The sequence below is a fragment of the Dysidea avara genome, chromosome 9 (assembly GCF_963678975.1).
Source record: "Dysidea avara chromosome 9, odDysAvar1.4, whole genome shotgun sequence".
Lineage (NCBI taxonomy): Eukaryota > Metazoa > Porifera > Demospongiae > Dictyoceratida > Dysideidae > Dysidea > Dysidea avara.
Window position 1 is genome coordinate 15,513,221 of NC_089280.1, and position 25,508 is coordinate 15,538,728.

A 25,508-nucleotide genomic window follows, 5' to 3' on the forward strand; every position below is an offset into this window, starting at 1 on the left:
CCATCTTGTAGCAGAAGCATGCCCCCACCAGAAATAGAATTGTGCATTAATATTATTTTATATTTGACGTATAAAACAATAGTATTAATACTTGTGTATGTAGCATATTAGCATGTGGCAGCACTGATGGAGTGTGCAGCTGCATGACTACTAGTTTCAATTATCCTGTTCATCTTGGTCATCATCTTCCTCTCCTTCATAATCCTCCTCGTCCCCTAACACCTACACAATACAAACCTTCGTAGGTCAATGTGCAGGAGTTAAACTCAATAGCTTACTGGATCGTCATCTTCCTCATCACCATCTTCTAATGCCTCTTCGTCTTCTTCATCAGCTTCTTCATCATAGTTATCTCCCATTTCTGTGACTGCCTGAAACCAGTCAAGCATTAAACCATCATCAACTCACATGCCATGTATAATTTAACACATTAGAACATCAGTTGGTAACAAAGGAAAAGAAAACCACAAGAAGATATGTGCATATTGACACTAACTTACAAGGTAGTACTGTAGTGGATTATTCCAGATATCATCTTTGATAATTTCTGCAACTTCATCTGAAGTTGCGATCATGTTGTCGTTGAACCATGAGAAGAAGCTAATAGGCTCATCATGACTTCTTTTTCTACCTTGCATAGCTACCGGTTGTCTTGATACCAAGTTCTAATAGTACAGGTAAAGTGAATGTAGATTGAATACATGACATACCATCCGAGGTTTCCAACTGATATCTGTGCCAGTAGATTTCGGCTCCCCTTTATCATCAATAGAAAATTCCTTAGATATTTTACCATTCTCAAAGTAGGGATTGTCACTAAAATACTACAGGAGCACAATATGCTATATAGCTACCATTTATTCACCCAAAAACAACTTACAAATGTGATTTTATAGCCTGACTTAACATCCTCGTACTCTTCTACTGAAAGTTCTGTCATGTACTGCAGAGCACCCTCATCTTCTGTATCAATCAGCTCACTGATGTTAGGATGGCTTAATAACTAATAGAGCGGTCAAGAAATAACATCAATACGGTGCATAAACGTAACAGCTATAAAACACGTGACATTCTAAATAGTGCCCATTATACTGCAGGATACAGTTGTGGCCCAAAACTCCGGAATATTTTTAATCACATCCGCTCTCTCTTGAAAGTGAGGCTTTCTGGCTTGATTGTATTTCTGCTCAACCTTTAAAATCTCTTCAGAAGCCTGCTCATTCAGGTCGTCTATGACACTCTGTATCTCGGCCACCTTATCCAATGCCTTCTGCTGCTCGTCACTTTCTTGCTGGTCCAACTTAGATACTTTTGCTTTCGGCATTGATACATTACTTTTTGCAGGCCGCCCGGCCATCTTTGTATACCTAATCCGTGTTACCTCCGTAATCTAACCTACCAAATGGGTCCGATTTGGACACTAGTATCGGTCGCTTATACGACTTGGCTGGGCCTGTCGAAGATATGTGTAATTGTGTATTCACTAGCATCCAGTGTTCTGCTATTTCTTGTCACGCTATTGGCACTGCTGCTTCCGCTATGGCTGTTTGCCAAGAGAAAGGTGAGGGATTTAGCCGGGAATTTATCGTATTTATACATCTAAAATAACAATTTATGATATTTACTTCGTTACTATTAGTTCGTAACAAGGCCCAAAGTGTCAATGGCATTTGCCAATCCAGATCATATTATCACTGAAGTATTCAAGGTGGGGTGATACATGTATAACACTTCCCCCAATCAATACATCACAATATTTGTTCTCTAGCTCATGCCAATTAGTGCATATACTGGTTGGCAGCTGGTTAGAGTTCAGAACGGGGTGAGAATATTGCTGAGAATGTCCGACCAACTATCACACGACGTTGCCATCATTTCTGGTTCAGTGTGTACTGATTGCAAACCAAAGGTGCTGTTGATTGTAGTAACTTCTGTGTGCTATATAGTGTTAATGATCAATGTATCTTGTTGATTCATGCTTAGAGCTTTGGTGCATGTGATCTGTCCCTGAAAATTGCATAGAGCTATGAAGTATACGGTGCATGAGCAGAGACATTGTATTTTTTTTGCAACCAGCTTCAGTTTAATGAAGATTGGTAATTGCAGTGTCTGTGCATGCAGCTTACATGTGTATGATTGGTACAAAGGTGCTAGGTATATGATGTTAGAGAATTTTTGTTTGCATGCTAATATTGTGTGACATTTTTCAGTGGTTTGATTGAGTGGAATTTTATTCCAAATTCCTACTTGTGCATGCAAATGATTTGTAAAAATCCGTCACTCTATGAAAGTTGTGTCCCTTAATAATATGCAGTACTAGCAGCGGTATCTGCCCTCCGTGCAGGTTGAACTAAGTGATTGATATATTGTTGTACCTCTTTATCCATTTATGTATTGTGTTAGGCATCACTGAAAAACTGTCCATGTCTGTGATCCTGCTAGCACACCAACTATACCACCGTTCGAGTATATGCCAAAGTTACTGCATAATCTACTGCCCTTGAACATTGATTGCTTTATGATACACACACATGCATATGCTATTTCATTTGTAAAAAAATAAAGCAATAATTAATCTACGTTTGAGGTTATAGGTTGCATCAAAGTATTGAAATGATTAATCAGTTGACTACACATTGAAGGTGAACAGTTAGCAGCTATAAAGTTGCCATTCTGATAACTTGGTACCTCCAAGCTAGACTGGGTGCCTGTATATACCTGTTGTATTCCAGTGTCATCCATTTTATGCTGCTTGCAAATTTTGCTTGGGTCCTTGGAGCTTCTGCTGTTTTGGCCTGGTACGGTAAATGGATGTCGCACCAGGAGAAGTGTTACTGTTGCTCTTTCTATTTCACTTGTAAATCCACATCCTTTTCCATTGTATATGCACAGAACATCACTGTCTTCCACTGCACATTGTTTAGAATAGTTCCAACACCTTACTTGTGTCTGATATCAATAGCAATGTTATGTCACGTAATCGTGTTTCTGTAAATCCACGTTTTTGTATTAATTATTTTATAATCTTGTCGTGTTTTAGCTTCATTGCAAAATTTACTGAATTGAAAGGTTAATTCCTTGGTTATATGTAGAATAAGCTATTTGGGATAGGGGATATAGAATCTGACATGAATTGATGATAAATATGGGTGTATTGTCCGTTAAATTGTTTTATTACGTAGTGACATCCTGGAGGAAGAAATCGGCATATAACTACCACCAATGGGTGTGCCTTATAATGTAGTTCACTGGTGTACGACTGCAATTGTTGTCCCATTTAAAGAGAAGTAGCTGTGCTGTTTACTGTACAAACTTGTGATAATGGTTTTTTTTTTTTTCAAGCTCTGTGCAGCAAACAGAAAATACTAGAAATAAACTCATTGGTGCCAGTTAGATGGCGATTAATATATGCAGCAAGTCCAGGGTATATCAATGGGAGTTAGCTTGCACAGACAGACAGACAACTTTTCAGCTTTATATAGTAAATTGCTTAATGTGTGGGTAGAATATTTTATCGTGTGTGTTTGTATTTTTCCTCCCATGTAGTCTGCCCTATATGCCTCACTTGACATGGAGGAGTTGTTACAATGGTTTGGCTTTGGTGAATTCTCACCGAAACAGCTCATACCAGCCCGCAAGTTATCATCAAGGTCAACAGAAGCACCATTTAGTTCAGACACTATTAGCTATCAGGAGAGTGTACCACCACACTACTTGTGGAGAGTGGTGCGTAATGTTATAAAGTCACTGGATTTGGAAGGAACTGTGAATAGATATGTCACTCTACCACCAGAAGAGCAGCTACAAGAAATAGTCACTAGAAGGTTTGTACCTGTGTTGTGGTACAGTACGTTATATGCATTACTGTTTCCAGTTTATTCAATACGAATTAATTCTTTTGTTTGTATTTTTTGTATATAACTAAACTGTTGTCATCACCTTGTATACAAACATTCTATTACTGTAGAGTGTGGCAGGTGAAGGAGAATGGTCAGTGTTGTTTACTATTGTTACCTGAGAGACCAGACCTAGCTGGACACCACTGGACTTGTTATGTGTTCTCTGCTATAGAGAAATCCCGAGTCAGTAAGTGTGAATGTTGTAAATACAGTTCTAGTTTAGTTGGTCCTTGGATGATAAAACCATGAGTGCATGAACTGTGTGTCCATTGACATTGGCATCATTGTGAGGGGCATTCAGCTTGTAGTTGTGTGTTTCACGTAGGCTTTACTTGTGTGTGTGTGTGTGTGTGTGTGTGTGTGTGTGTGTGTGTGTGTGTGTGTGTGTGTGTTTGTGTGTATTTACATGTGGGTATCTACTTGCATGCTCGCACACAGTAGCTTATGTGCATGTAACTATGGAGAGGCTTTAAGTTCATCAAAAGTTCTAATGTACAGGTAGTACAGAATGCCTTTTTGTGATCCATTGACTGACTATGACTAACCTGACTAGACATGTACAGCAGATTGTATACATAAATATTTTAATTGCTATATACAGTATGTATACACAATGAAACAAGTATATATCATCGTACTCACTGGTTCATTGCTATAACTCCAACAGATAATGTTGTTCCTGCATTGGCACATTCCTCTAAGGAAAATGCCAATGCAGAAAGTTAATGCCTTTACATTGGAGCTAGAAAAGGCACATGCCATGGTGGCCGAGCGATGCTTTGTTTGTCCTCTAAACTTGTGAGGCAAGCAGGCTGGCTGACTGGCTGGCAGGCAGGCAGGCAGACCATGCTTAGCAATTTAAAAAAAATCAATATCTGGCCATCTGTGAGTGTTTTCTTGCTGTATTGCTGTTCTGACCATGTAATAAATGATCAGAACGTGCTGCCACGTCCTTAATCCGTGACCACACCCCTTAATGATCTACCTGCAATCAGCTGCAGTTTACAGCTGTAGAAAACTATACATGGCAAACTACACCCCTCAATCTGTTGCATAGCTCAAGACAAGCAGGGAGAAGAGAGGTACTCTCTTGCTCGAAATGTTGTACATGGTACATGCATGTTAGTGAAGCATGCATGCTATATGAGTGTTAGGTGCATGTATCAGGCAACATGCATGTTGCAGTAAGGGCTGCATGTATATGCCATGCATGTTGCCAGTATGCATGGTGCCCTCATGCAACATGCATGTGGCATGTAGAATCTCCCACAATGAAAAAAAATATTTGGTTGTTAAAATATAAATACAAAACGAAACTTCATATAATAGTGAGAAAAGGTTTGGTAATTAATTAAGTCAAAGGTGCATATATGATGTTGTAGGTGTCCCCCAAGTAGTCAGCGATTCTACACACAGCAAAGTGGATATTGTAGTAACCATAGCAACCACAAACAACATGCATGTCTGCTTTTGACAACTGTGCATGTAACGTGCATGTAATCATGCATGTTGAAGTGCATGTTGCGTGCACGCATGCTGATCATACATGTTACATGCACAATATTCTAGCAGGGTTGATCATCTCAGGTGCACATTGGTGGAGATTTGCACAGTAATTTAATTCCTCACAAGTTTATTGTGTTAAATTTTCAAAAAATTGAAAATAATACATTTTCAAAAATATTTTTTAGTTATCTAGCTACAAGGAACAATATTACATCTTTAATGGACAATCAAAGAAGTATATAAATGAAGTTCGAGTGCACGTTTTCTACTTTATCAGTTACCTATAGGCCTCAGTGGTAAAATTTTGCTGACCATTAAGGCCTATCTTTTTCTATTTATAACTATTCATGTACAATAGGCCTATTGTACATGAATATTTTCTAATTATTAATGGTGTAGTGCAGTAAAGAGTAAAAGTTACAAAATATTATTTCAAACTTTCAATCAAACTCTTTTTCGAAAGGTTAACCTTTTGAAAATTTCCCACTATACAGTATGTAGAAATCTGTCCTGAGAGGGAATAACTACGGGGGGGTATGACCTTTTTTGTAAATCAATGGTCAAATTTTCCCTTGTTATGAAATACAGTATGTATGCTTCTTCTAAGTAATAGGCACAGTGAAACCTGTGTATTAAAGACAACTTGGGACTGTCCCTAATTATCAAGGTGTCCTGATTTTCCACTAAGGGATACTTTTTAAGTGCTCAGATTATGCAGGTGTCCTTATTTTAAGTATCCTGATTAACAGGTTCCACTGTACATGTATGAAACACCTTTATCTCTTAACAGGTGCTACCCATGCAGCTGTGTTGTCACTTCCTTTCAATGCTAATGTGGCATACTCTGAAGGAGAGAGGTTCAGTTCTCAACTGATCTCTTTAAGGGAGCACATAGCATTCAGGAAGTTGGGCATGTACGGCAAGAGCACATACAGGAAACACCACTCCCCTGAGAACATCAACAAGACACTACAACCAACTGCAACTACTCCTACTACCATTTCTGAGATTGATTCTTCAGTGGTGACAAATACTGTTCCTCCTGAAGTTTCTACGGCAACAAACACCATTCCTTCTTCTACAAATACAATTTCTCTGTTAAGAAATAATGTTCCACCAGCTTCTAAGCCTGATATTCCCATGCCAGTGGAGGACAAGCCTAGTGATGTACCTGCTGTTAAACTAAGGGAGCCATCACCACCAGCTAGTACTGGTAGTAGGTATGTAACGTGTTGTGTTTCCGTGTTGCTAATATCCTGTGTGGCTTTTATCCTGGTATCATCTGTCTAAGGTAAACCAGTCTTATTCGTACCAAGAAATATATTTAGTGTGTTGTAGCTCAACAACGACCAGTTGAAACTACTGACGTTTTACACTAATTCCTTACCTTCCAGATCATGCACTATACAATTAGCCTACAATTGCGTTTTCTGCCATTCTAGAGAGTTTTAACTTGAGGTTGACTGTAACTCCAATAGGGGTGGAGGGTACGGCAAGTGGTTGTTTACAAATTATGTAGGGATCCAAATCATTGGCCCTTCAAGTATCAAAACTGGCTATAATAAAAGGAAATTTACAGCACAGTACTTTATTATTCAGCACCACAGAACTGTATAGCCATGTACAGCCATCCCCAGGCTCCATTTAGGCTCCAGACCACTTGTATGGCTTGCCACTGGGCTTGGGGAAAGCAGCAGACCGCTCTAGCCTGGCTGATTTTGACAGTAAAATAGTACATTCATGTAACTTTATGTTTGTGGTGAAAAATCAACCCTGGCAATAAGAGTGGGTCGTCTCAGGTTGATGGTCAATGGGTTGGTCAGTTAGCTTGTTTTTATGGATGAAAAAGAATAGAGATGCAAAGAATACTTTTCAAGGATAAGGCTGAGATGCTCTCATAGAGCAGTCATCTACTCTAATAGAACAATCAGTGGAATATGCTTTACTCCATTGTAGTAGTCAGTAAGCATCTTGCAAACTTAGCCTGTCTTGTAGAACAGCATTTTTCTCTGCATTAAAGGCTTACTGTGTTGTAAATGCCTTGAGCATATCAGTTCAAGTTTCACATATATTGTCACAGATGTTTTGCACACTGAAACCTCCAGCTAGTGTTCATCATTTTTGCTACTGAGGAGTCAATGTTGTTTATGTTAGGTTGAATACAGGATTTGAACTGTTATGACTCCTTTAAATTGCTGCTTGCCTAGACTGTGGATAATGTATGTGTTGCACATGGATTGAAAATGACTCCATACAGTAAATTACATGAAAATGATGAAATGGTGAAACATAAAAATTTCCGGACAAACTTAATGGATGGTGAAACCAACCATTTATGTGCAGAAAGGTGACATTTATGAAATTGTATTTTTTCTCGGGAAAGTAATGATATACACTGTAAAGAGCTGCCACTTGAGTTCTTGTGTATGTGTATCGATAATTCCCATTCCAGCGTGTTTAATTGCCTTAATTTATTCATTACGTCGTGTAGTTCTTTGCATGTGCTAAACTTGTTGCTTCCATTGCTGTGATTTTTCTTTGCCAATAATCACACAGTATGGTAGTACTGTGTATTAGGGATCATGAAGAACTGGGCTTTTTCAGCCAAAAATATCCAGCCTCCATTTCCCTTCATGTCAGCTTGGCAGCATTGGTTAGGCACAATCAAACGTAAAAATGCTTCCAAAAAGTTTCTATGAATTTTTTTTAAATTTTCAAGAATTTTATGCTGACTGACTAACTGACTGACTATCTAGCTTGCCTCCAGCCAAGGGTAACTTGACAATGGATGAGCTTATAGTATCTGGCTCACGTCAGATATAAAGCAGCAAGATTGAGATACTCTAATAAAATAGTCACACATGTATAGCGATAACAAAGATAGCTAACAAACTAGAAAACCAGTGGGATATGGATGACATAGTTATGTGGGAAAATCCCTACAAGATATGTTTATTGTTGTTTTATTCAGGTGTTTGGACACGTTTGTCTGGGGCTGTCACATCTGGCAATCTGGGAGAGGTTTAGAAGCAATTGTAGAAGTGACTTAGCTTGAAAGTTATTGCACACACAAACATTTATGCATTAGATGTCACTGCATGGTGCCTTTTGGCATACCACAGTTCATACAATACATGCTTCATAGACTTACCTGCATCCTCCTTTGTGTCTCATTTATCTTTGCTGACAGCACAAGCTGGTATCAATTTGCAGTGGAACTGTTTGATGGCTTCCCTATCTTAATGGCAGTTTTTTCTATTTTGACTGGATTGATTGCAGTGAAGAGAGGTTGCCTATTACCTGCAGATATACTAGTGGATATTTAATACCTAATTCAGTCGCGGTTATAGATAGACAGAATCATAGGGATTATAAATGTCCACTAGTATGTCTGTACAGTAGGCACGTATAGGCAACCTCTCTTCACTATGCTTTAGCTGGCTATTCTCTTGTTTCATTACTTTTTTCAATGCAACTTCTATTTTTCCTTCTTCTTGCACTGTTAGGACGTCTAAGGTGTACTTAATGACCTGATTATAAGGCCACATCCTTACTGTATATAATGCCATCCATTGGTCCTGTAAGTTATCACAGTGTACCAGAACATGTTTTTGTATTTAGGTATGACAGTTTGATACAACAGTCAATAGAGTTAATGCTGACAGTTAGCCGGGGGACTGAGGCAGATGGCTGGACTCATATGGGAGTGACCAAGTAAGTCAACCACTTTGTTACAGTCATCCATTACTGTACACATCACACCAGGGATGTGGAAGTGATGAAGAAGGCAGCGTCCAAGAATGGACCTCCTGTAAATACCATCAAAGGGAAAGGATTGATCCGTGCTCCTCCTGAATTTGTACTAAGATTTCTGTTAAATCCTGATAACTCTAAGAAGGTGGATGAATTACTTAAAGAAGGTGTATTATTGTGTTCATGAAAAATGAGTTAAACACATATAATAATTCACAGTTCAACTTGTGGAACGGATAGATGATTTTGTTCAGGTGGGCTAGCCATGTTGAATGTATGGTGTACTTACTACTTTGCTTATAGATTGGTCGATTGATGTACAAGTCTGTGTGGCCTACAAGTGCACGTGATTTTGTTGTTCTCACATACTGCAAAAGAATTGATGAAACAACTAGAATTCGTGGTGGATTCTCTGTAAGCATATGGAATTGTATACAAGGTGTATGCATGTTGTTCAACTACAGTACATGTATTGCACATGTTTTGGACCTAGAATGTAATGCAACCTGGCAGACTCCTGTAAGCGTTTGAGTGTTAATCGGATGGCTGCAGGTTTGAGGCTGCCCAAGTCCAGTCATGGATTTTTTCTCCTTCACCTTTTCAAACACACTTTATGTAACAACTTTAAACAGGCTGTAGGACCAGGTGTCCTACAGACCTTCAGCACTTGTGCTGTAAAGCCTTAATAAAAAAATAAATAAATAATAGTTCAGAGGGAAAGGCTATACCTAAACTGATAATACAACAAGTACTGTACGTACTGACCGATCATTGCCAATTACAAACACAGTGTACCCATGCCTATCATACAGTACAGTAGTACTGTATATTATGGATCATGGAGTTGACCAGAAATTAGCCTCACAATAGCTTCATGGTGCCTTGGCAGTACTGGTTAGGTAGAATCAAGCCCAAAAGTGTCTCCAGAATGGCCAAAATGCTCCAGACAGGTTGCTATTTCAAAAAATTTTATTCAGTGGAATTTTCTGCTGACTACCTGACTAACTAATGCCTTCAGACAAGCATATTTCGATAGTGGCTAAGGCTACTGGCTTGATGTTTTTGCTGATAGACGTCACTTCAACTGTACTGGTGCCTTTTGGCATACCGCATATGTACAATGCATGCATCATGGACTTATCTTTGTCCTCATCTGCGTCCTATTAGTACAGTCAAAAATGGCAATTCCATGACCACTCTTTGGCTAACTTGTTTTGATGATTGATTTCACTTCTTGGGGTCATTTATTGAAAATTTAGCTCCCAGGTCCCTCCCAAAAGTCCCGGCATTTTTTGCTATGGCGCAAAATTTTTAAAATTACTGCTAGCACCCTAAAATTGGGGTATGCTGCATACAATAGTGCACAAAGACACTTTTTAGGATAAATGAACCTCAAGGATTCCAATTCTGGCATCAATTTCATGCTATGACCTTTATTAGACCCAATAATCAATAATAGTTTCAATTGGAAGAGCGAAAAAAGCATAAAATCGAGGTGAAATGCTTCAGTATTTACATGTAGAAACTTGCATAAGGTAGGATGAAACTTGCACATTTGATGAGGTGGCAGTATGTGCATGATCATGCAGGAATAGTGAGATTTAGTATAATACAGAGATTTTTGAGCCACTAGTTCAGTCAGTTTAAGTCGTCAATTTGGGTAAGCCATCTTTTATAATACAAGAATTTGTGGTACTAACTGCTATACTCCTAGCTCTCTGATCGATCAAATTTAGTTGCAAAGAAACACCAAAAAGCACATTATTTTTTGCAGCCGCATCAAGAAAAGGTATGTGGACTAAATGGTTATTTTGGTATTATAGTTTAACCCATTTTGGCCATAAACATGTAGATTGTAACAAGAATAATGGAGACAGCTGAAGTATCATGCATGCTTCAGTGTGGTGAACCTTGTAATCCAGCCACGGATTCCATTGGTTCCATTGAGAGGTGGGAGAGTATCAGGGCAAAAGTCTCTCCTCTGGAACGGTCTTGACAAGTTTGGAAGTGTTCATGAATGCGTAGATTTGGTGAAAGGTCCAGTTGGACACTTTATTCATGATTCCTGCAGATTGACACTTAGTAATACCAAGAAGCTAGAATAGGCTCAAGAGACAGAAAAACGTGAGGTGGTCCGGTGGATGAATGCCAGTTGCAGTCTTTATTCATAGCTGAGGTTAGTTCCCAAGATGAAGCTCCAGCTGCCAAGAGGCTGTGATCAAGTTTAGGGATGATTCATGACAAAAACAAATGTATTTGGTGTTGCAAACCAGAATCAGCAATGCATCCAGAGTCAAAGCTTTTGTTGATTTCATATGACCATGTATGGGCTGCTTTCAAGAGCCACACAGTGGCCCTTGAAGATCAGAAAATGCATGACAGAATCGACTGTCTGATTGATTCTGCAGCTGATCAGCCCTATGCTCTTGAAATCAGGTATCATCACAAATGCTGGCTGAAGTATGTTCGGAAATTCCAGAAAATGAGTGAAGATGATAAGCTTCCGCAAATGCAGAACATTACTTATTGTGAGGTTCAGACTATGTTTTTCGACCACACTCAAAAGGTAATCTTTGAGGAGTATGAATACTCCTCATTTTGACAGTACTCATGCTCCTCAAAGATTACCTTTCGAGTGTGGTCAAAAAACATAGTCTGAACCTCACGATAAGTAATATTCTGCATTTGTGGAGGCTTATCATCTTCACTCATTTTCTGGAATTTCTTTCAGCCAGCATTTGTGATGATGATACCTGATTTCAAGAGCATAGGGCTGATCAGCTGCAGAATCAATCAGACAGTTGATTCTGTCATGCATTTTCTGATCTTCAAGGGCCACTGTGTGGCTCTTGAAAGCATCCCATACATGGTCATATGAAATCAACAAAAGCTTTGACTCTGGATGCTTTGCTGATTCTGGTTTGCAACACCAAACACATTTGTTTTTGTCATGAATCATCCCTAAACTTGATCGCAGCCTCTTGGCAGCTGGAGCTTCATCTTGGGAACTAACCTCAGCTATGGATGAAGACTGCAACTGGCATTCATCCACCTCACGTTTTTTTCTGTCTCTTGAGCCTATTCTAGCTTCTTGGTATTACTAAGTGTCAATCTGCAGGAATCATGAATAAAGTGTCCAACTGGACCTTTCACCCAATCTATGCATTCATGAACACTTCCAAACTTGTCAAGACCTTTCCAGAGGAGAGACTTTTGCCTGATACTCTCCCACCTCTCAATGGAACCAATGGAATCTGTGGCTGGATTACAAGGTTCACCGCACTGAAGCATGCATGATACTTCAGCTGTCTCCATTATTCTTATTACAATCTACATGTTTATGACCAAAATGGGCTTAACTATAATACTAAAATAACCATTTAGTCCACATACCTTTTAGGTACAAAAAATAATGTGCTTTTTGGTGTTTCTTTGCCACTAAATTTGATTGATCAGAGAGCTAGGAGTATAGCAGTTAGTACTGCAAATTCTTGTATTATAAAATGTGACTTACCCAAATTGATGACTTAAACTGACTGAACTACTGCAGTGGCTCAAAAATCTCTGTATTATAATAAATCTCACTATTCCTGCATGATCATGCACATACTGTTACCTCATCAAATATGCAAGTTTCTACATGTATATACTGAAGCATTTTATCTCGATTTTATGCTTTTTTGCTCTTCCAATTGAAACTATTATTGATTACTGGGTCTAATAAAGGTCATAGCATGAAACTGATGCCAGAATTGGAATCCTTGAGGTTTATTTATCCTAAAAAGTGTCTTTGTGCACTATTGTTCGCAGCATACCCTGATTTTAGGTTGCACTAGCAGCAATTTTAAATTGTGCACCATAGCAAAAAATTCTGGGACTTTTGGGAGGGACCTGGGAGCTAAATTTTCAATAAATGACCCCAAGAAGTGAAATCAATCATCAAAACATGTTAGCTGAAGAGTGGTCACAGAATTGCCATTTTTGACCGTACTATATTTCTTCGGTGTAAGGTGTGGATTTGCAGTAGAACATGCATGGCTTCCCAGTGAATTGTCTGTATTTTCCATGGTGTCTGGATTGATTGCAGTGGGGCTGTCTCCTACTATTCTTTGCTGTGTAACTCACTGAACATAACTGGAAACGAAGCGAAATGAGCAATCCACTTTTCACTAATTTATAGTTGCAGCACTCATTTAGACGAAAATATTTAGTCTGGTGCCCCCTCCTTTTTTTTGATGCAGTATGCTTGGGTTCACCAGTCATAATCATGTTATAAAAAGTAAGGAAACAAGTAGAAGGAAAAATTAGGAATTTAAGTTCGATTAGGGATCATAGAAATAAAAAAGTAAAGAAACAAGGGAGGTCACATAGACCTGCAGATATACTAGTGGATGTTGGTACAGGTGACCTCCCTTGTTTCTTTACATTTTATTTCTATGATCTCTAATCGAATGTAAAATTTCTAATTTTCCTTCTACTTGTATGTGTAACTTCTACAAAGCTTGTTCTTTCTGTTGCTACAAAACATCAGAATAAGGTTAGAAAAAGTGTTATAAAAACTTGTATGTGAAGAAAAAAAAAAAACACACTTGAACCACACACTCAAACTTACTACTACAAGCCATCTTGGAGTCTCTCACACAAGTCAACTTTTACTTTTGCCCTAGATTATTGTACCAAATTTCCACACAATAGGTTATTCACCCTGGAGCACCAGAGGACCCAAGCTACGTCAGGTTAGTCACGTCCATTAGTTATCAACTATTTTAAACTATTCAATATCAGGGCTGAGTTACTGGTGGGCGGTTACATCATTAGGGACTGTCCCTCTAACCCTACATCGTGTGAGGTCACTTACATAAGCCAATCAGACGTCAAAGGTGTTTACCAATATTTATTAATGTATTTCTAAGTGACTGCTGCTTTCAGGAAATATTCCTACAATGGTAGTTAATAAAGTGATGGCTAGCCAGCCAATGTGTGTCGCTAGACTACGTGACCATGCAGTGCCATTGTGTAACAATCCTCAGAAGGACCGTGTTGCCACTGAGGCTTTGAATGCCACACCTTTGCCACCACCATATAAGGCACCAGTAGAACAGAGGGAAAGTCCCACAGTTAAAGAGGAACTTTCTGGGACTAATGCAGCTACTTCAAATACCTCTACTGATGTTGGAGCTGTTGATGATGTTGTTACTTCTACAGCAGCAACTGCTGCTAATTTAACTGCTACTCAAAGTACGAACAATTATTTTGAAAGCAGCGGGTGGGAGATGGTACACGAAGAGCCTATAGTTGATATTTTTATGGAAGATATTCCGCCAGTTGCTAGCAGTAAAAGTTACATAGATGCTGCACCACACAGCAGCAACATTAGCCAACTTAATGGAGTTGTAAAGCACAACAGTACAACATTAGACACAAAACCACCTCCTAGTGCAAGCCCACAATCTCTATCAGCAGATTCTAGTGTGGTTAGAACTTATACTCCTTGCACCATTTCTTCCGATGAAGAAGGCACAGCGTCTAATGATGATGATGATGATGATGATGATGATTCAATTGGATCACTACGGCCAAAGAAGAAGCACAGGTTTAATGCACCAGATCTGTTCACAGAACAGTGGAAAAACCCTAGAAAAGTATCAGTGAGTTATTACTAAGGTGTAGGCATTGTTATTGTGTCATGCAACATTTACTGTAGATGACTGGAAGTGCAAAGTTGACTGCTGATGTGATCTCTTATCCAAGTGAGTATTAACAATTGTATTAATTAACTTTTCCTGACATGTTACAGTGCGAGACAACGAAGTGGATTTCAGAACAATGGGGAACCAAGCTGCAGCAGAGTTGCTGCAAGAGGTGAGTGTACAGTAATTTTATAATGATGTTGGGTGAAGAACTGTTTAACTAACACTGTACGTGATAACTGGGTCTAATTGTTAATTATTAAACTAAAGTCCTGTGAATGCTATATCCCACTAGGGACCTGTTGTTTACTAATTACCTGTTTATATGTAAAATAGAACCTTCATTTTTTGCATGGAGTCTTTCGTTGCAGTCGGATTTAAAACCACCCACAGCCTGTGGGTAACAGTTCATGTGACTTATTATAGATGCTTACAAAGTTGCATAATATTGTAAATGCACATATGGACGACAGAACTTACAGTAGTATTGAATTCGTATAAGGACACTTAAATAAAAGGAAATCAGACACTATTGGTTTTGAGACATTAACTATCTTCATACGTAATCAGGATACTTATGGTTGGTCCAAAGAGGTCCTTATTATGCAGAATCCGTACGGTGTGTATTTCCAAAGTTGTACACGTACTTCTGTGATCCACAGTGTACAATATATGGTTCATTTATGATGTTGCATACATCTATACACAAAGGCAAGGATACACTGTATAAAGTTTGCTTGTACATGAATTTCCTTGTATATAGGTATTTTACACATCATCTGTTGATATAAGAGATGCTAGTACATTCAAAATATTGTCAGGTGGTTGGAAGTGAGTATATTCCATGAGATACATCTTCTGTTACTTTACATGTTGTTGTTAGGTACCAGTTTTATGAAAAGAGGGTCCTTGTTTTACAGAAGAAAAATACCAATTCACCTTTTCACAGGTACTGTGAATTATATTACAGTATTAACAGCTAACCTGTATTCTTTTGTGTTTAGTTTGATGGGAAAGGGTATAATTGAAATGGCACCAGACAAAGTCTACGAAACTTTACGAAATCCACGGACCAGATACACATATGACAATTTGCTGAAGGTATGCACGTGTGTATACATGTTTGTATGGCTATTAACTTTGTTTCCTTCAGTCAATGGATTTTGTGAAGAAAATAGATGATGATTTATATATTTGTGAGAAACATTAAGTACATGCTTGTACACACGTTATATCCATACCAGTATACATGATGTTGGAGACCACGCAGTGTTTCATGAAAAAGGCACGAGATTTATGCATACTGATTTCAGAGAGATCAGAGGTAAAGCCACCACTACACAACTTGATTCATACAATATTATCTTTTGTTTAGGCTGACAGAGATATGGTTGTTGGTGTTTCAGTGTCAATTCCAGAATGCCCACCTAACCCTGACCTCAATCGAGCTAGAGTAAGCATGTTTGTGGTAGAGTTTGTAACAACAGAAATTGGTTTTAAAAATCCATGCACAACAACAGCAATTAGTTGTCAATAATGCTATTTACTCTTTGTAGGTGTTTTCTAGTGGATGGGTAGTTGAGCCCATTGAAATAAACAGAAAGATTCAAGCATCGGTGACTTACCTCTTGCAGGTAATAATTGTTGTTTTATGATGGTTTTGTTTACCGCAGCATGGCTTGTTTAATGGTGTGGGAAGTTCAGATGGTTTTCACACCTCCATGCAAAATTTCACGTTTGTGTACTTATATGTACATTAATGGTTTGCCCTTTGATCTTGTAGGTTGACTTTGGAGGCGTTCCTGTGCGTTTGGTCAACTACATCTCAAAAAGGCAACCGTTGGCTATTGCATATCTGAGAGATTACCTTTTGGGTGATAGTTAAATATTAGTGTTATTAGAAATCTTTTAAAATTACAATTACAGTCAGTGTATGCTTGGCATACATACAATAACATTTTTATTACAACACATTTCATATGTATGTATATTTGTATACTTTGTGTGCACAACAACACATTGACAAAACTACAGATATAAACAAGTGGGTTAGAGTATAGTTCTGATAAATAAAGTCAATTCAAAATAGATTTTTTTTTATAATATGCTAATTGTTACCTAATTAGAAAAGCAAGGCTGCCACATCATCTGATAAATTGTTCATATTAAATTCAGGGTCTTCAGTGGGCATTGCTATTGGCTCAGGGTTAGATTCTTCTTTTTTAGTAGGTAGCTTAGTCGATGAAGCAGTCACAGAATATGAAGATAAAACATGTGGTCTGTAGTTAGACAAATCATTGGACGAGGATCTAGAGCCTCTGTTGCTGCCAGAAAAGCCAAGGGACGGGTGAATAGGGTGAGAGAAGACAGTGTCCTCCTTGGTTTCATTTTCCACTTCTTCATTAAGATAATCATAATCTGTGTAGTCATATTTGGGGTATGTGTGTTCAGTCCTTATCTGGTCCTCATTCCATGATACTCTTCGTTTCCTTTGCTAAAAGAGATAAGAAAAACAACAGCTAAAGTTACTAACATCACAATCACTGAAACCACACTAATATAAAAACAACAGAAACCATTTAATTGAGATGCACTTACAGGGTAGCTGATTTTTCTTGTGACCAGGATGGATTTGCTGCTCGTTGCTCGTCTCATTACGTGTTTCGTTCCTGGTGAGTTGGTATCAGAACCATAGCCTGAAGAAGCAGATCCAACTCGTACCGTCGATGGTTCAGGGTTAACATCATAGCTACCAGTAGCATCATCGCTTTCTTCAGAATCAGATATATCATCAATATTAGTGCATGGAACATCATCCTCGTCATCGTCAGGAATAGGGTTAGAGGTTTTTGTAGGTGAAGGGCTCTGAGTGTTCCTCTCTGGAGAAAGTGGCTTCATGCTCTTCAGCACAGGAGCATCATCTTTCTTCTCTACAGTTTTTTGTGATTTCATTGCCTCTTTTTTCCACTCCGGAATATTCTGCTGCTGTTGCTTCTGTTTCAGTTGCTGCTCCTTTTTCCATTCAGGAATATCATCATCTTTTTGTGAAGTCTGCTTTCCTTTCATAGCCTCTTTCTTCCATTCTGGAATGTTCTCTGAAGGTTGCTTGTTTCGTACTTGCTTGTTACTAGGAAGCAATGCTGGAAGGCTTTTGCTTTTGCTCTTATTCTTGAACTGTTCTCTTAGTTTTTCCTTCTTCCATTCAGGCATATCATCATCAATATCAGGAAAGTCATCATTATCATCAGCCTTGTCTTGTGATTTCTTCAACATTGCTTCTTTTTTCCATGCTGGTACCTCCTCTGCAAAATCTGTTTCATCTTGTGTAGATTTTTGTAAACTTGAAACATTTATTTCTGGATTAGAACGCCTTCTGATGTCGTATCTCCTTCTCATAATCATTGCTTGTTTCCAAGGAGGTAGTGCTTTAAATTGAGGATCATCCTCAGAGACATGTGCCCAAGGATCTTTGTCCTTTAGAATTGGTGGTGCTGCTTCTTTATCTTTTTCATCTTGCTCTTCTTTTTCTATACCATTCACTAGTTTGGTGGTTTGTTTAGTATCGACACTTGGCTCTTGACTGGCAGTTGCCTGTTCTACTTCATTTAGTGTTTCCTTAGCTTCATTATCACCTGGCTTAACAACTACATCTAACTCTCTCGAAGACCTTCGTGTGGTTTGTTCAGCTTTACGCCACATGGAGATCTTATCATCAGATATCCTTTTAACAATTGGCCTAGATTTTGCACCATCTGTAGTGTCACTTGTCTTCCAACTGTTGTCTATTTCTTGTGGTGGTCTTTTGGTAACTTTGGGAATGAATGCTGGTGCCATTTCAGCTTGTTTTTCTTTCTCCTTAGCTGCAGCAGCTCTTTTGCGAAGTATCAAGTCTCTCTTCCACGGTGGCAATGAGGTAAGGCGGCTATCATCAATGTCATCAAAGGCACCAGATGATTTTTGACTACTGTCTGTTGTAGTTTTATTATCTGAAGCACTGGGACCACTAGCTCTTGTGGTGCTACTGTCTGACACTTTGGGTATATTACTATCTGAGGTTCTGGTTTTAATTGCTGAACTTTGTGTGGGTTGTTTAGGTTGCTCAGTAGTGTGAACACTAGTAGGAGCTTTAGGAGCCGCTTGTCTTTGCATTAAATTTCGTTTCCATAGAGGGATGCTTTCTGTGCTAGTTGCACTTACTGATGCAGGCGGTGAAGTTTCCCTTTGTGTGGACGGCGTCACTGTAGACGCGACTGGTTTTCTGCTCCACGATGGACTGCTGTCAGTATTGTTATTGTTAGTGTTTGATACAGATAAGCTTTCTTGTTGCTTCGACGATTCATCAGTTTTCGGGGACTGTGTGCGACCCCAGGTGGACTGTTTATTTCTAGTCTTTTGCACTGCACTGGTCGGAGCAACCGATGGAGCAGAATTCGTTTGCTGTTGTTTAGTTGCTGGCCTGTTTGGCTGAGTAGTTGTCGTCGCAGCAGCAGCAGTAGATGTTCCTCCGACCTCTTTTTTCTTTTTCAAAAACAGTGATCGTTTCCATGGCGGTAAAGAAGCCAAGTACGCTTCTTCCTCTGCTTGTTTCAATTCTTCCTCTTTTTGCTGCTGCTTTTTACGGTCTAATATTGCTTGCTTCCAAGCGGGGACAGACATTTTCTAGGTGCTATCGTGTAACAATATTACCAAAGTGAGAAACAGTCAACGCCCATCAAAGTACAAAAGTTGCGAGGTGTGCAATTTAGGAAACACGACTCACAGTTTTTCACGAGTTTGATAAATGTTTAAGAGCTTGCTGCGTTATAAACAAGCTGGCTTTAACCTCCTCTTTCATAAATTAACAAACTCCAAACACCTGCATTGACACAATATGGGAGGACCTATCGACAAAAAGCACGTGACATAAAATGGCAGTAGTGGGTGTACTTTGAGGTGCTATTTTATTAGAGTGAGAAGAACTAGACGTGAAAATGATAAGTTCTCTGTTCATGATAAACCTCACGGGGTAATTTATAATGCGTGCTGTCGTGTGTCTAATGTCAAAGAGACCCAGAAAATGCGAATTTAATGTTTGCATGTGTTTTATTTAGGGATATTTTTATGGAAAGGCATTGGCAGAGTGTAGTCAGCAGGTCAATATGTGATTATTTTTTTGAAGCACAGGCCAAGGTAAGGACATCATTTTCACATCACATCAGGGTTGTCAAGTTGAGCTAGTGACATTGAGTGAGATTTACCAAGCTACCATACTACTTTCAAAAAATCTAAGTAAATTACCATCTGAGACCAAAAAAAAAAAAAAGTCTTAGAAAAATTTTGGACAAACAACACCGATTTAAGCTGTCAATTGCTTATAAAGTACCTCATTAACGCTCAAAAAGCTTAATAACCCTCAGTAAATACGTGCATAGTGTCACATGAATGGCTAGTGAGGAGACTGTGTGAGTCACCATCGTTTGCGTGTGAGCATGTGGAAAGACCCGAATGCGTGTGTCACACGCCTAATGCGTGAGACTTGACAGGTCTGTCACATACGCATCTAGTATGATATCTCCTAACAGGCCACATCACCAGCCGATATACCACCAGTAATTGCTACACCCCATCATTATCTTATTAGCATCTTCAGGAACAATATGTACTTCGTTTCTGTTGTTCTTCAGGAAGGTAAAATGTGCTGTATGCTGCTTTTATATGTGTATATGTTGGCATTTATACAGTGTCACCATTGCTGGTAGTAGAATTCTTGCATCGTATAATGGACATCTTTACTGAGTATTTCTCAGAGTGTACTGAGCAGAGAATCAAGGACCATTACGTAACAGTTTATGAGGTTAGTGGGGATTAGACCCTGGTTGGTGGCTACTTGTGCGCACATCCTTATTAAATTAAGCTCAATTGTATAATAAAATTATGTAACTTGACCATAAGTTGGTGGTTATAATATGAATATTGTGTTTTTATGCGGTGTCATTGTTTCTGTAGTTGCTAGAAGAGATGTTGGATAATGGCTATCCACTGGCTACAGAGTCAAACATTTTGAAGGAGTTGATTCGACCACCGAGTATTGTCCGATCTGTTATGAATGTTGTAACTGGTGACTCCAAGTAAGAAATAGTTTTAGCAAATTGAAGTTTTATTTTTATGTCTGAATAAAGTGTTCGCTCTCAACTGCCGACTGGCCAACTTTCTAATATTCCTTGGAGAAGAACAGGAGTGAAATACACAAACAATGAAGTATGTTAATCTCATGTAAATGTGTGTTTTAGTTGAATGAATGTTATAGGTATTCTTAGATTTGATTGAAGAGATTGACTGCATAATTGACAAACAGGTGAACAGTTTTGGTTTTATTTGCGTGGGTTGGTTGCTATGATGTGCTACCATTGGTCGTGTAGGGTGCTGTTGTGATGTCTGAAATTCAAGGGAAGGTAAATAAACTCTGCGCTGACACACACACACACACACACACACACACACACACACACACGCACGCACGCTACAGGGAGTACATGTGGAATAATTTTCTGCCTTTAGATTGAGTGTAACTCTCGGCTCAGTGGAATGCCAGGTATACACCATATTAAATTATGTGTACCACTCAGTGACCTTTTATGATGCTGTAGATTTGACTTTATCATTTATGAACTCAAGACTGTTAGATGATGTCAGTTTCCACCCTTGTATCAGGCACAAAAGATGGGAAGTAAGGGACTCCAATTCCCAGCATATATTTCAAATCCTATTTCACAGGCTGAAAGAGTCATTTCATTTGTACCACCTGATGGAAGCTTTAGACTGCTCTCTTTCAACATCACTAATCAAGGGTGTGTACTATATTGTGTGTTGGCTATAGACACCTTGGATTGGACATGGCATGCTTTGGTGGTGTTACTAACTGTATTCATAATTAATTCAAGCTTTATTCATTATCAAGGGTGACTTTGTAAACTGATTTTGAAAGAAGTTTTTACATTGATGGCTTCTTCATTTTTGATTAGTTAATGAGAAATTAATTTTTTTTCATCTGCAAAAGTAAACTTTCACAGTGAATGATTGCATTTTTGATGAGTTGCTGTCACTTCTTTCACTTTTCATATTGGAAAACCATGAAATTTAATTCTGGCTTGGTTATTTACCATCTGTTGTGTAATGTACTGTATATTTGCATGCAGGATGATATCACTACCGATTTATGTTACTCCTTCATTTTCTTATTATGAGGTATGGCATCTGGTTTATCTCAACATTCATGTGTATTGGTTTTCTAGGGTGGGGGTAAAATGGAACTAAGAGTTGGTCCTAAACAGAACATGGGAAAAATTGTATGTAAACCAAATGAAACATAACACTTGACATCATAGCCTTCATATCAACAGATTGACGATGTGGTGTTGACCATTCCTATGGGCAAAACTGTATCCAACGTCAACTTGAATCCATCAGGTAGTTTTATCTCGTATATGTAGCTTAATTTTTTGTGCTTTCTAGCTGGTACTGCCAACTTTGATCCAGTGGGAAGAGTGCTAACTTGGAATGTGAGTGTTTATATTGTGTGTAAGTATGTGTCAATTTTAAATTCAAATACTGTAGATTGGAAAGATTGCACCTCAAAAATATTTTACAGCTACTGGAAGTGTAAGCATTACATGTGTATGTAGTACAGCATTTGTAATCTTGTGTCTGCTGTAGATTACAATGCAAACAGGAGCGGGCACACCTGAATCAAACCCTACAATTTCAGTATGTCATTGATTTACATTAATTCCAAGTTGGACATGTGTGTACATGTGTATAGGCTGATTTTAAAGTCCCATTGGTGACGATGTCTGGACTGAAAGTTAGTCGATTAGATATTTATGGAGAGGTATGCACAAGTACTAGCATTTACAGTATTAACATTTTCATGTCCATTTTAGAAATATCGAGCTTTTAAAGGAATCAAGTATCTAACAAAAGCTGGCCGGTTTCAAATTAGGTCGTGAAATATGAGTCAACTTTTTTGTTTGTTCATTATTGATAATTTAAGATTTTATTTTAAGTGATATCTGTTTCAATAAGTTAATCGTTTGCTTCAGTTGTTGTAATTGCTGGGGTTTCACTTGTGGAAGGAGCTGGCGTCTGTGGGAACATTCCAAGTTTAATTTTTAATGGATATGATTTATTTACCTGATCCATTGGTACAGAGTCATCTGCCTGTTGTGCCATTGCTTCAGCTTGCCTTCGTTTCTTGTCTGAAGCGGCAGCTTCCTTTTTCCCCTTCTGCTCTTCCTTGTACGCTAAACATTGTGTTTACGTTGATCTATGATACATCCTTTTTTACCTTCCAAAAATTGCTTCAAGTCTGGAACTAACTGCTCAAACTCCATATCGCCTAATGCATTGAATACATCTCCAGCTGCCAATGTCTTGCGTTTAGCCTTGATAGCAAAGTTATTTGAGCTATTACAGTACAGCAATATTAACCATATTAATAAATAAAAGGTACTCACCAAGCGGTTGTATAAAGGACAAAAATACAGGCTGCTTTTCCAATAGCTGTTCTAGCTTCTTTGGATACATTTACACCTTCTGGTAGCTACCATGCATTGCTTGTGTTATTTATAGAACAAAATACATTACTCACTGATTCCTTTATAATCCGTGCAACAACGGACGCTGGAAGTGTCAAATCCTCGGGTTTTTCTGCCATTTCTGTAGTTTTCTATTTAACGCACCCCGGCCCGCCCTTGTGGTACGGTATACTGGTAGGCTAGGATACGCTAAGGTAGTCACCTTAAAAGTTCCATTAAGTATTTAATTGTCCTTTTTGTACTATCTAGTTCGTCCTATAGTCACTAACGCTCCGGTTTAGCGAAGTCGGAACGTTTGTGGTTGTACTGGAGTTTTCGTTACATGGAAGATAGGTACGTATGATGTGTACTCTTGTTGTTGTTGGATTACCAACTGGTGTCAAGTGTTGGGTATATCCGCAGTGGTCATTATTTGGAAATTTTCGTAGGATGAGCAGTTCTGAGGAAGTATCTTGGATCCTTTGGTTCTGTGGTCTACGTGGAAATGAATTTTTCTGTGAGGTAAACACTGCAGTGTACATTCGCACATTGTGTCAAATGTGGTAACTATAGACAAATTCCAGCACCTATAGCTTGTTTATTACAGCTAGCCACTTTGTCACACTTCTTTGTGTTGACATAATAGTAGGGAGGGTAGCTATGGTACAGTAGTTTGTAAACAATAGAGGGCTTCATGTATTGGTTGGCTTATCATCCTTTTTTATTCAACAATGTTTACGATGTGTTCATTGCATTGATGAGTATGGCTTTAGTGTGATCATGATGGTGGTGTGTTACAGGTGGATGAGGACTACATACAGGACAAGTTTAACTTAACTGGTCTAAATGAGCAAGTCCCTCATTATCGGCAAGCTCTGGACATGATACTGGACTTAGAACCAGGTGTGCGTGCGCGCATGTGCTAATGGCTGTACCTCTGTCCCTCAACATGTGGTGGGGGTCAGGATTTCCTTGCATTGGCCTTTTGATCCAACTATAGGACATACATCGTGTATACACGTCATGCTGGTGTAGGAGGTGTAGAGGAAGCCTTCTGTGAACCAGTTCCCTGACTTGAGTCCTCACAATTGTCTTTTGTCTATGGGATCCTCTCACCTGGCTTGAATTTAATGTAAATGGGTCCCTTGTTATTATTTATTTAGGAAAGTGTGTTTTGGGCTGTTTAATTTGTGCACATGCTTGGGGAAGTGTGTTTGCGTGCATGTGTGTGTGTACATATGTACATACTGGTGTTTTTTGTGTGGGTTGTTACTTGTCTTGTTCAATGTCATAGATGATGAATTAGAAGATAATCAAAGTGATTTAGTAGAACAAGCTGCTGAAATGTTATATGGTTTAATTCATGCTCGTTACATCCTTACAAACAGAGGACTAGCACAAATGGTATAATAATGTAATTTATTTCACATCACATCGACATATTTCATAACAGATTGAGAAATACCAACAGGGAGACTTTGGTCACTGCTCCAGAGTCTACTGTGAAAACCAAACAGTACTACCAATAGGTTATTGTATACACAATGTACAATTGACTAGCTTTATACACACAGGCCTATCAGATGTACCAGGAGAAGCAATGGTGAAATTGTATTGTCCGAAATGTATGGATGTGTACACACCCAAGTCTTCACGTCATCATCATATCCTTTTTTGAACTATTGCTTTGTCTGCTATTCCTATTATTTTATTTCCTTGACTAAAGGCAGCACATATAGATGGCGTCTACTTCGGTACTGGTTTTCCACATATGTTGTTTATGGTTCATCCAGAATTAAGGCCACCCCGTGCTACTAACCAATTTGTCCCTCGGTAAGATTCTACAGCTCAATTTATACATTATGTAATTATGTATTTTTAGGCTTTATGGATTCAAGATTCATCCCTTAGCTTATCACATTCAACAGCAAGCACGAACCAGATCTGCTAGTACTAGTCGACCGAGATCCCAAAAACAGCCGCATTACAAATAATTAAATGTGTGTCAAAGTTTGGCAAGTACATAATATATATTTTACTGCATGCAAGTGTATATTTTGACAAGTGTGTTTCTTTACGAGTGAACATAATAATAATTGACAGTTAAA

The 25,508-nt window shown here is 38.6% G+C and overlaps 6 protein-coding genes across 6 annotated transcripts; 3 read left to right on the top strand and 3 right to left on the bottom strand.

Annotated features, from left to right (window-relative positions):
- Positions 1-39: 39 nt before the first annotated feature.
- On the bottom strand, positions 40-1,403 carry LOC136266420 (protein SET-like). Its single transcript, XM_066061440.1, has 6 exons — positions 1,103-1,403; positions 881-1,003; positions 711-824; positions 501-665; positions 279-371; positions 40-222 (listed from the first exon to the last, which is right to left on the bottom strand). The coding sequence occupies exons 1-6, from the start codon at positions 1,355-1,357 to the stop codon at positions 157-159; spliced, it is 816 nt and encodes a 271-aa protein (XP_065917512.1). The 5' UTR covers positions 1,358-1,403; the 3' UTR covers positions 40-156.
- On the top strand, positions 1,377-16,879 carry LOC136266414 (uncharacterized). Its single transcript, XM_066061431.1, has 23 exons — positions 1,377-1,561; positions 1,640-1,708; positions 1,769-1,909; positions 3,547-3,824; positions 3,968-4,086; positions 6,196-6,625; positions 9,027-9,119; positions 9,171-9,325; positions 9,378-9,412; positions 9,462-9,572; positions 13,854-13,894; positions 13,944-14,038; positions 14,088-14,806; positions 14,863-14,908; positions 14,956-15,020; positions 15,612-15,679; positions 15,732-15,797; positions 15,853-15,949; positions 16,002-16,044; positions 16,093-16,172; positions 16,224-16,301; positions 16,405-16,482; positions 16,632-16,879. Exons 1-23 carry the CDS (start codon positions 1,403-1,405, stop codon positions 16,731-16,733), a joined length of 3,168 nt encoding a protein of 1,055 aa, XP_065917503.1. The 5' UTR covers positions 1,377-1,402; the 3' UTR covers positions 16,734-16,879.
- LOC136266415 (inner centromere protein A-like) lies at positions 16,724-19,756 on the bottom strand. The gene is made up of 2 exons (XM_066061432.1): positions 17,447-19,756; positions 16,724-17,342 (listed from the first exon to the last, which is right to left on the bottom strand). The coding sequence occupies exons 1-2, from the start codon at positions 19,502-19,504 to the stop codon at positions 16,971-16,973; spliced, it is 2,430 nt and encodes an 809-aa protein (XP_065917504.1). The 5' UTR covers positions 19,505-19,756; the 3' UTR covers positions 16,724-16,970.
- Positions 19,699-22,893, top strand: LOC136266419 (AP-3 complex subunit mu-1-like). The gene is made up of 19 exons (XM_066061439.1): positions 19,699-19,853; positions 19,939-20,017; positions 20,410-20,515; positions 20,569-20,681; positions 20,834-20,955; positions 21,007-21,085; positions 21,135-21,182; positions 21,247-21,279; positions 21,386-21,419; positions 21,475-21,554; positions 21,602-21,675; positions 22,024-22,072; positions 22,120-22,173; positions 22,228-22,294; positions 22,340-22,386; positions 22,442-22,486; positions 22,541-22,591; positions 22,647-22,715; positions 22,768-22,893. Exons 1-19 carry the CDS (start codon positions 19,819-19,821, stop codon positions 22,831-22,833), a joined length of 1,251 nt encoding a protein of 416 aa, XP_065917511.1. The 5' UTR covers positions 19,699-19,818; the 3' UTR covers positions 22,834-22,893.
- LOC136266423 (DNA polymerase epsilon subunit 3-like) lies at positions 22,842-23,610 on the bottom strand. Its single transcript, XM_066061442.1, has 5 exons — positions 23,475-23,610; positions 23,341-23,426; positions 23,172-23,290; positions 23,018-23,127; positions 22,842-22,969 (listed from the first exon to the last, which is right to left on the bottom strand). Exons 1-5 carry the CDS (start codon positions 23,538-23,540, stop codon positions 22,910-22,912), a joined length of 441 nt encoding a protein of 146 aa, XP_065917514.1. The 5' UTR covers positions 23,541-23,610; the 3' UTR covers positions 22,842-22,909.
- LOC136266421 (casein kinase II subunit beta-like) lies at positions 23,498-25,496 on the top strand. Its single transcript, XM_066061441.1, has 9 exons — positions 23,498-23,615; positions 23,671-23,754; positions 23,850-23,922; positions 24,201-24,303; positions 24,695-24,804; positions 24,854-24,929; positions 24,975-25,063; positions 25,133-25,233; positions 25,283-25,496. The coding sequence occupies exons 2-9, from the start codon at positions 23,744-23,746 to the stop codon at positions 25,392-25,394; spliced, it is 675 nt and encodes a 224-aa protein (XP_065917513.1). The 5' UTR covers positions 23,498-23,615; positions 23,671-23,743; the 3' UTR covers positions 25,395-25,496.
- The last annotated feature ends 12 nt before the right edge of the window (positions 25,497-25,508 follow it).

What these genes read in the sequence shown, in the direction of transcription:
- LOC136266420 (XM_066061440.1), bottom strand. Translation starts at nt 1,357, where the DNA reads ATGGCCGGGCGGCCTGCAAAAAGTAATGTATCAATGCCGAAAGCAAAA. An exon ending in CAGGCTATAAAATCACATTT is followed by an intron (nt 825 to 880) that starts GTAAGTTGTTTT and finishes GTGCTCCTGTAG; the next exon opens with TATTTTAGTGACAATCCCTA. An exon ending in ATCCACTACAGTACTACCTT is followed by an intron (nt 372 to 500) that starts GTAAGTTAGTGT and finishes GACTGGTTTCAG; the next exon opens with GCAGTCACAGAAATGGGAGA.
- LOC136266415 (XM_066061432.1), bottom strand. Translation starts at nt 19,504, where the DNA reads ATGTCTGTCCCCGCTTGGAAGCAAGCAATATTAGACCGTAAAAAGCAG. An exon ending in CAAGAAAAATCAGCTACCCT is followed by an intron (nt 17,343 to 17,446) that starts GTAAGTGCATCT and finishes TATCTCTTTTAG; the next exon opens with CAAAGGAAACGAAGAGTATC.
- LOC136266421 (XM_066061441.1), top strand. An exon ending in GATACTGGACTTAGAACCAG is followed by an intron (nt 24,304 to 24,694) that starts GTGTGCGTGCGC and finishes TCAATGTCATAG; the next exon opens with ATGATGAATTAGAAGATAAT. An exon ending in CCAAACAGTACTACCAATAG is followed by an intron (nt 24,930 to 24,974) that starts GTTATTGTATAC and finishes TTATACACACAG; the next exon opens with GCCTATCAGATGTACCAGGA.
- LOC136266419 (XM_066061439.1), top strand. Translation starts at nt 19,819, where the DNA reads ATGATAAGTTCTCTGTTCATGATAAACCTCACGGG. An exon ending in TTTTTGAAGCACAGGCCAAG is followed by an intron (nt 20,018 to 20,409) that starts GTAAGGACATCA and finishes ATCTCCTAACAG; the next exon opens with GCCACATCACCAGCCGATAT. An exon ending in TGTCTGAAATTCAAGGGAAG is followed by an intron (nt 21,280 to 21,385) that starts GTAAATAAACTC and finishes TTCTGCCTTTAG; the next exon opens with ATTGAGTGTAACTCTCGGCT.
- LOC136266414 (XM_066061431.1), top strand. Translation starts at nt 1,403, where the DNA reads ATGGGTCCGATTTGGACACTAGTATCGGTCGCTTATACGACTTGGCTG. An exon ending in CAAGAAATAGTCACTAGAAG is followed by an intron (nt 3,825 to 3,967) that starts GTTTGTACCTGT and finishes CTATTACTGTAG; the next exon opens with AGTGTGGCAGGTGAAGGAGA. An exon ending in TGATGTGATCTCTTATCCAA is followed by an intron (nt 14,909 to 14,955) that starts GTGAGTATTAAC and finishes GACATGTTACAG; the next exon opens with TGCGAGACAACGAAGTGGAT.
- LOC136266423 (XM_066061442.1), bottom strand. Translation starts at nt 23,540, where the DNA reads ATGGCAGAAAAACCCGAGGATTTGACACTTCCAGCGTCCGTTGTTGCA. An exon ending in GTCCTTTATACAACCGCTTG is followed by an intron (nt 23,291 to 23,340) that starts GTGAGTACCTTT and finishes GTACTGTAATAG; the next exon opens with CTCAAATAACTTTGCTATCA. An exon ending in ACTCTGTACCAATGGATCAG is followed by an intron (nt 22,970 to 23,017) that starts GTAAATAAATCA and finishes ATGTTCCCACAG; the next exon opens with ACGCCAGCTCCTTCCACAAG.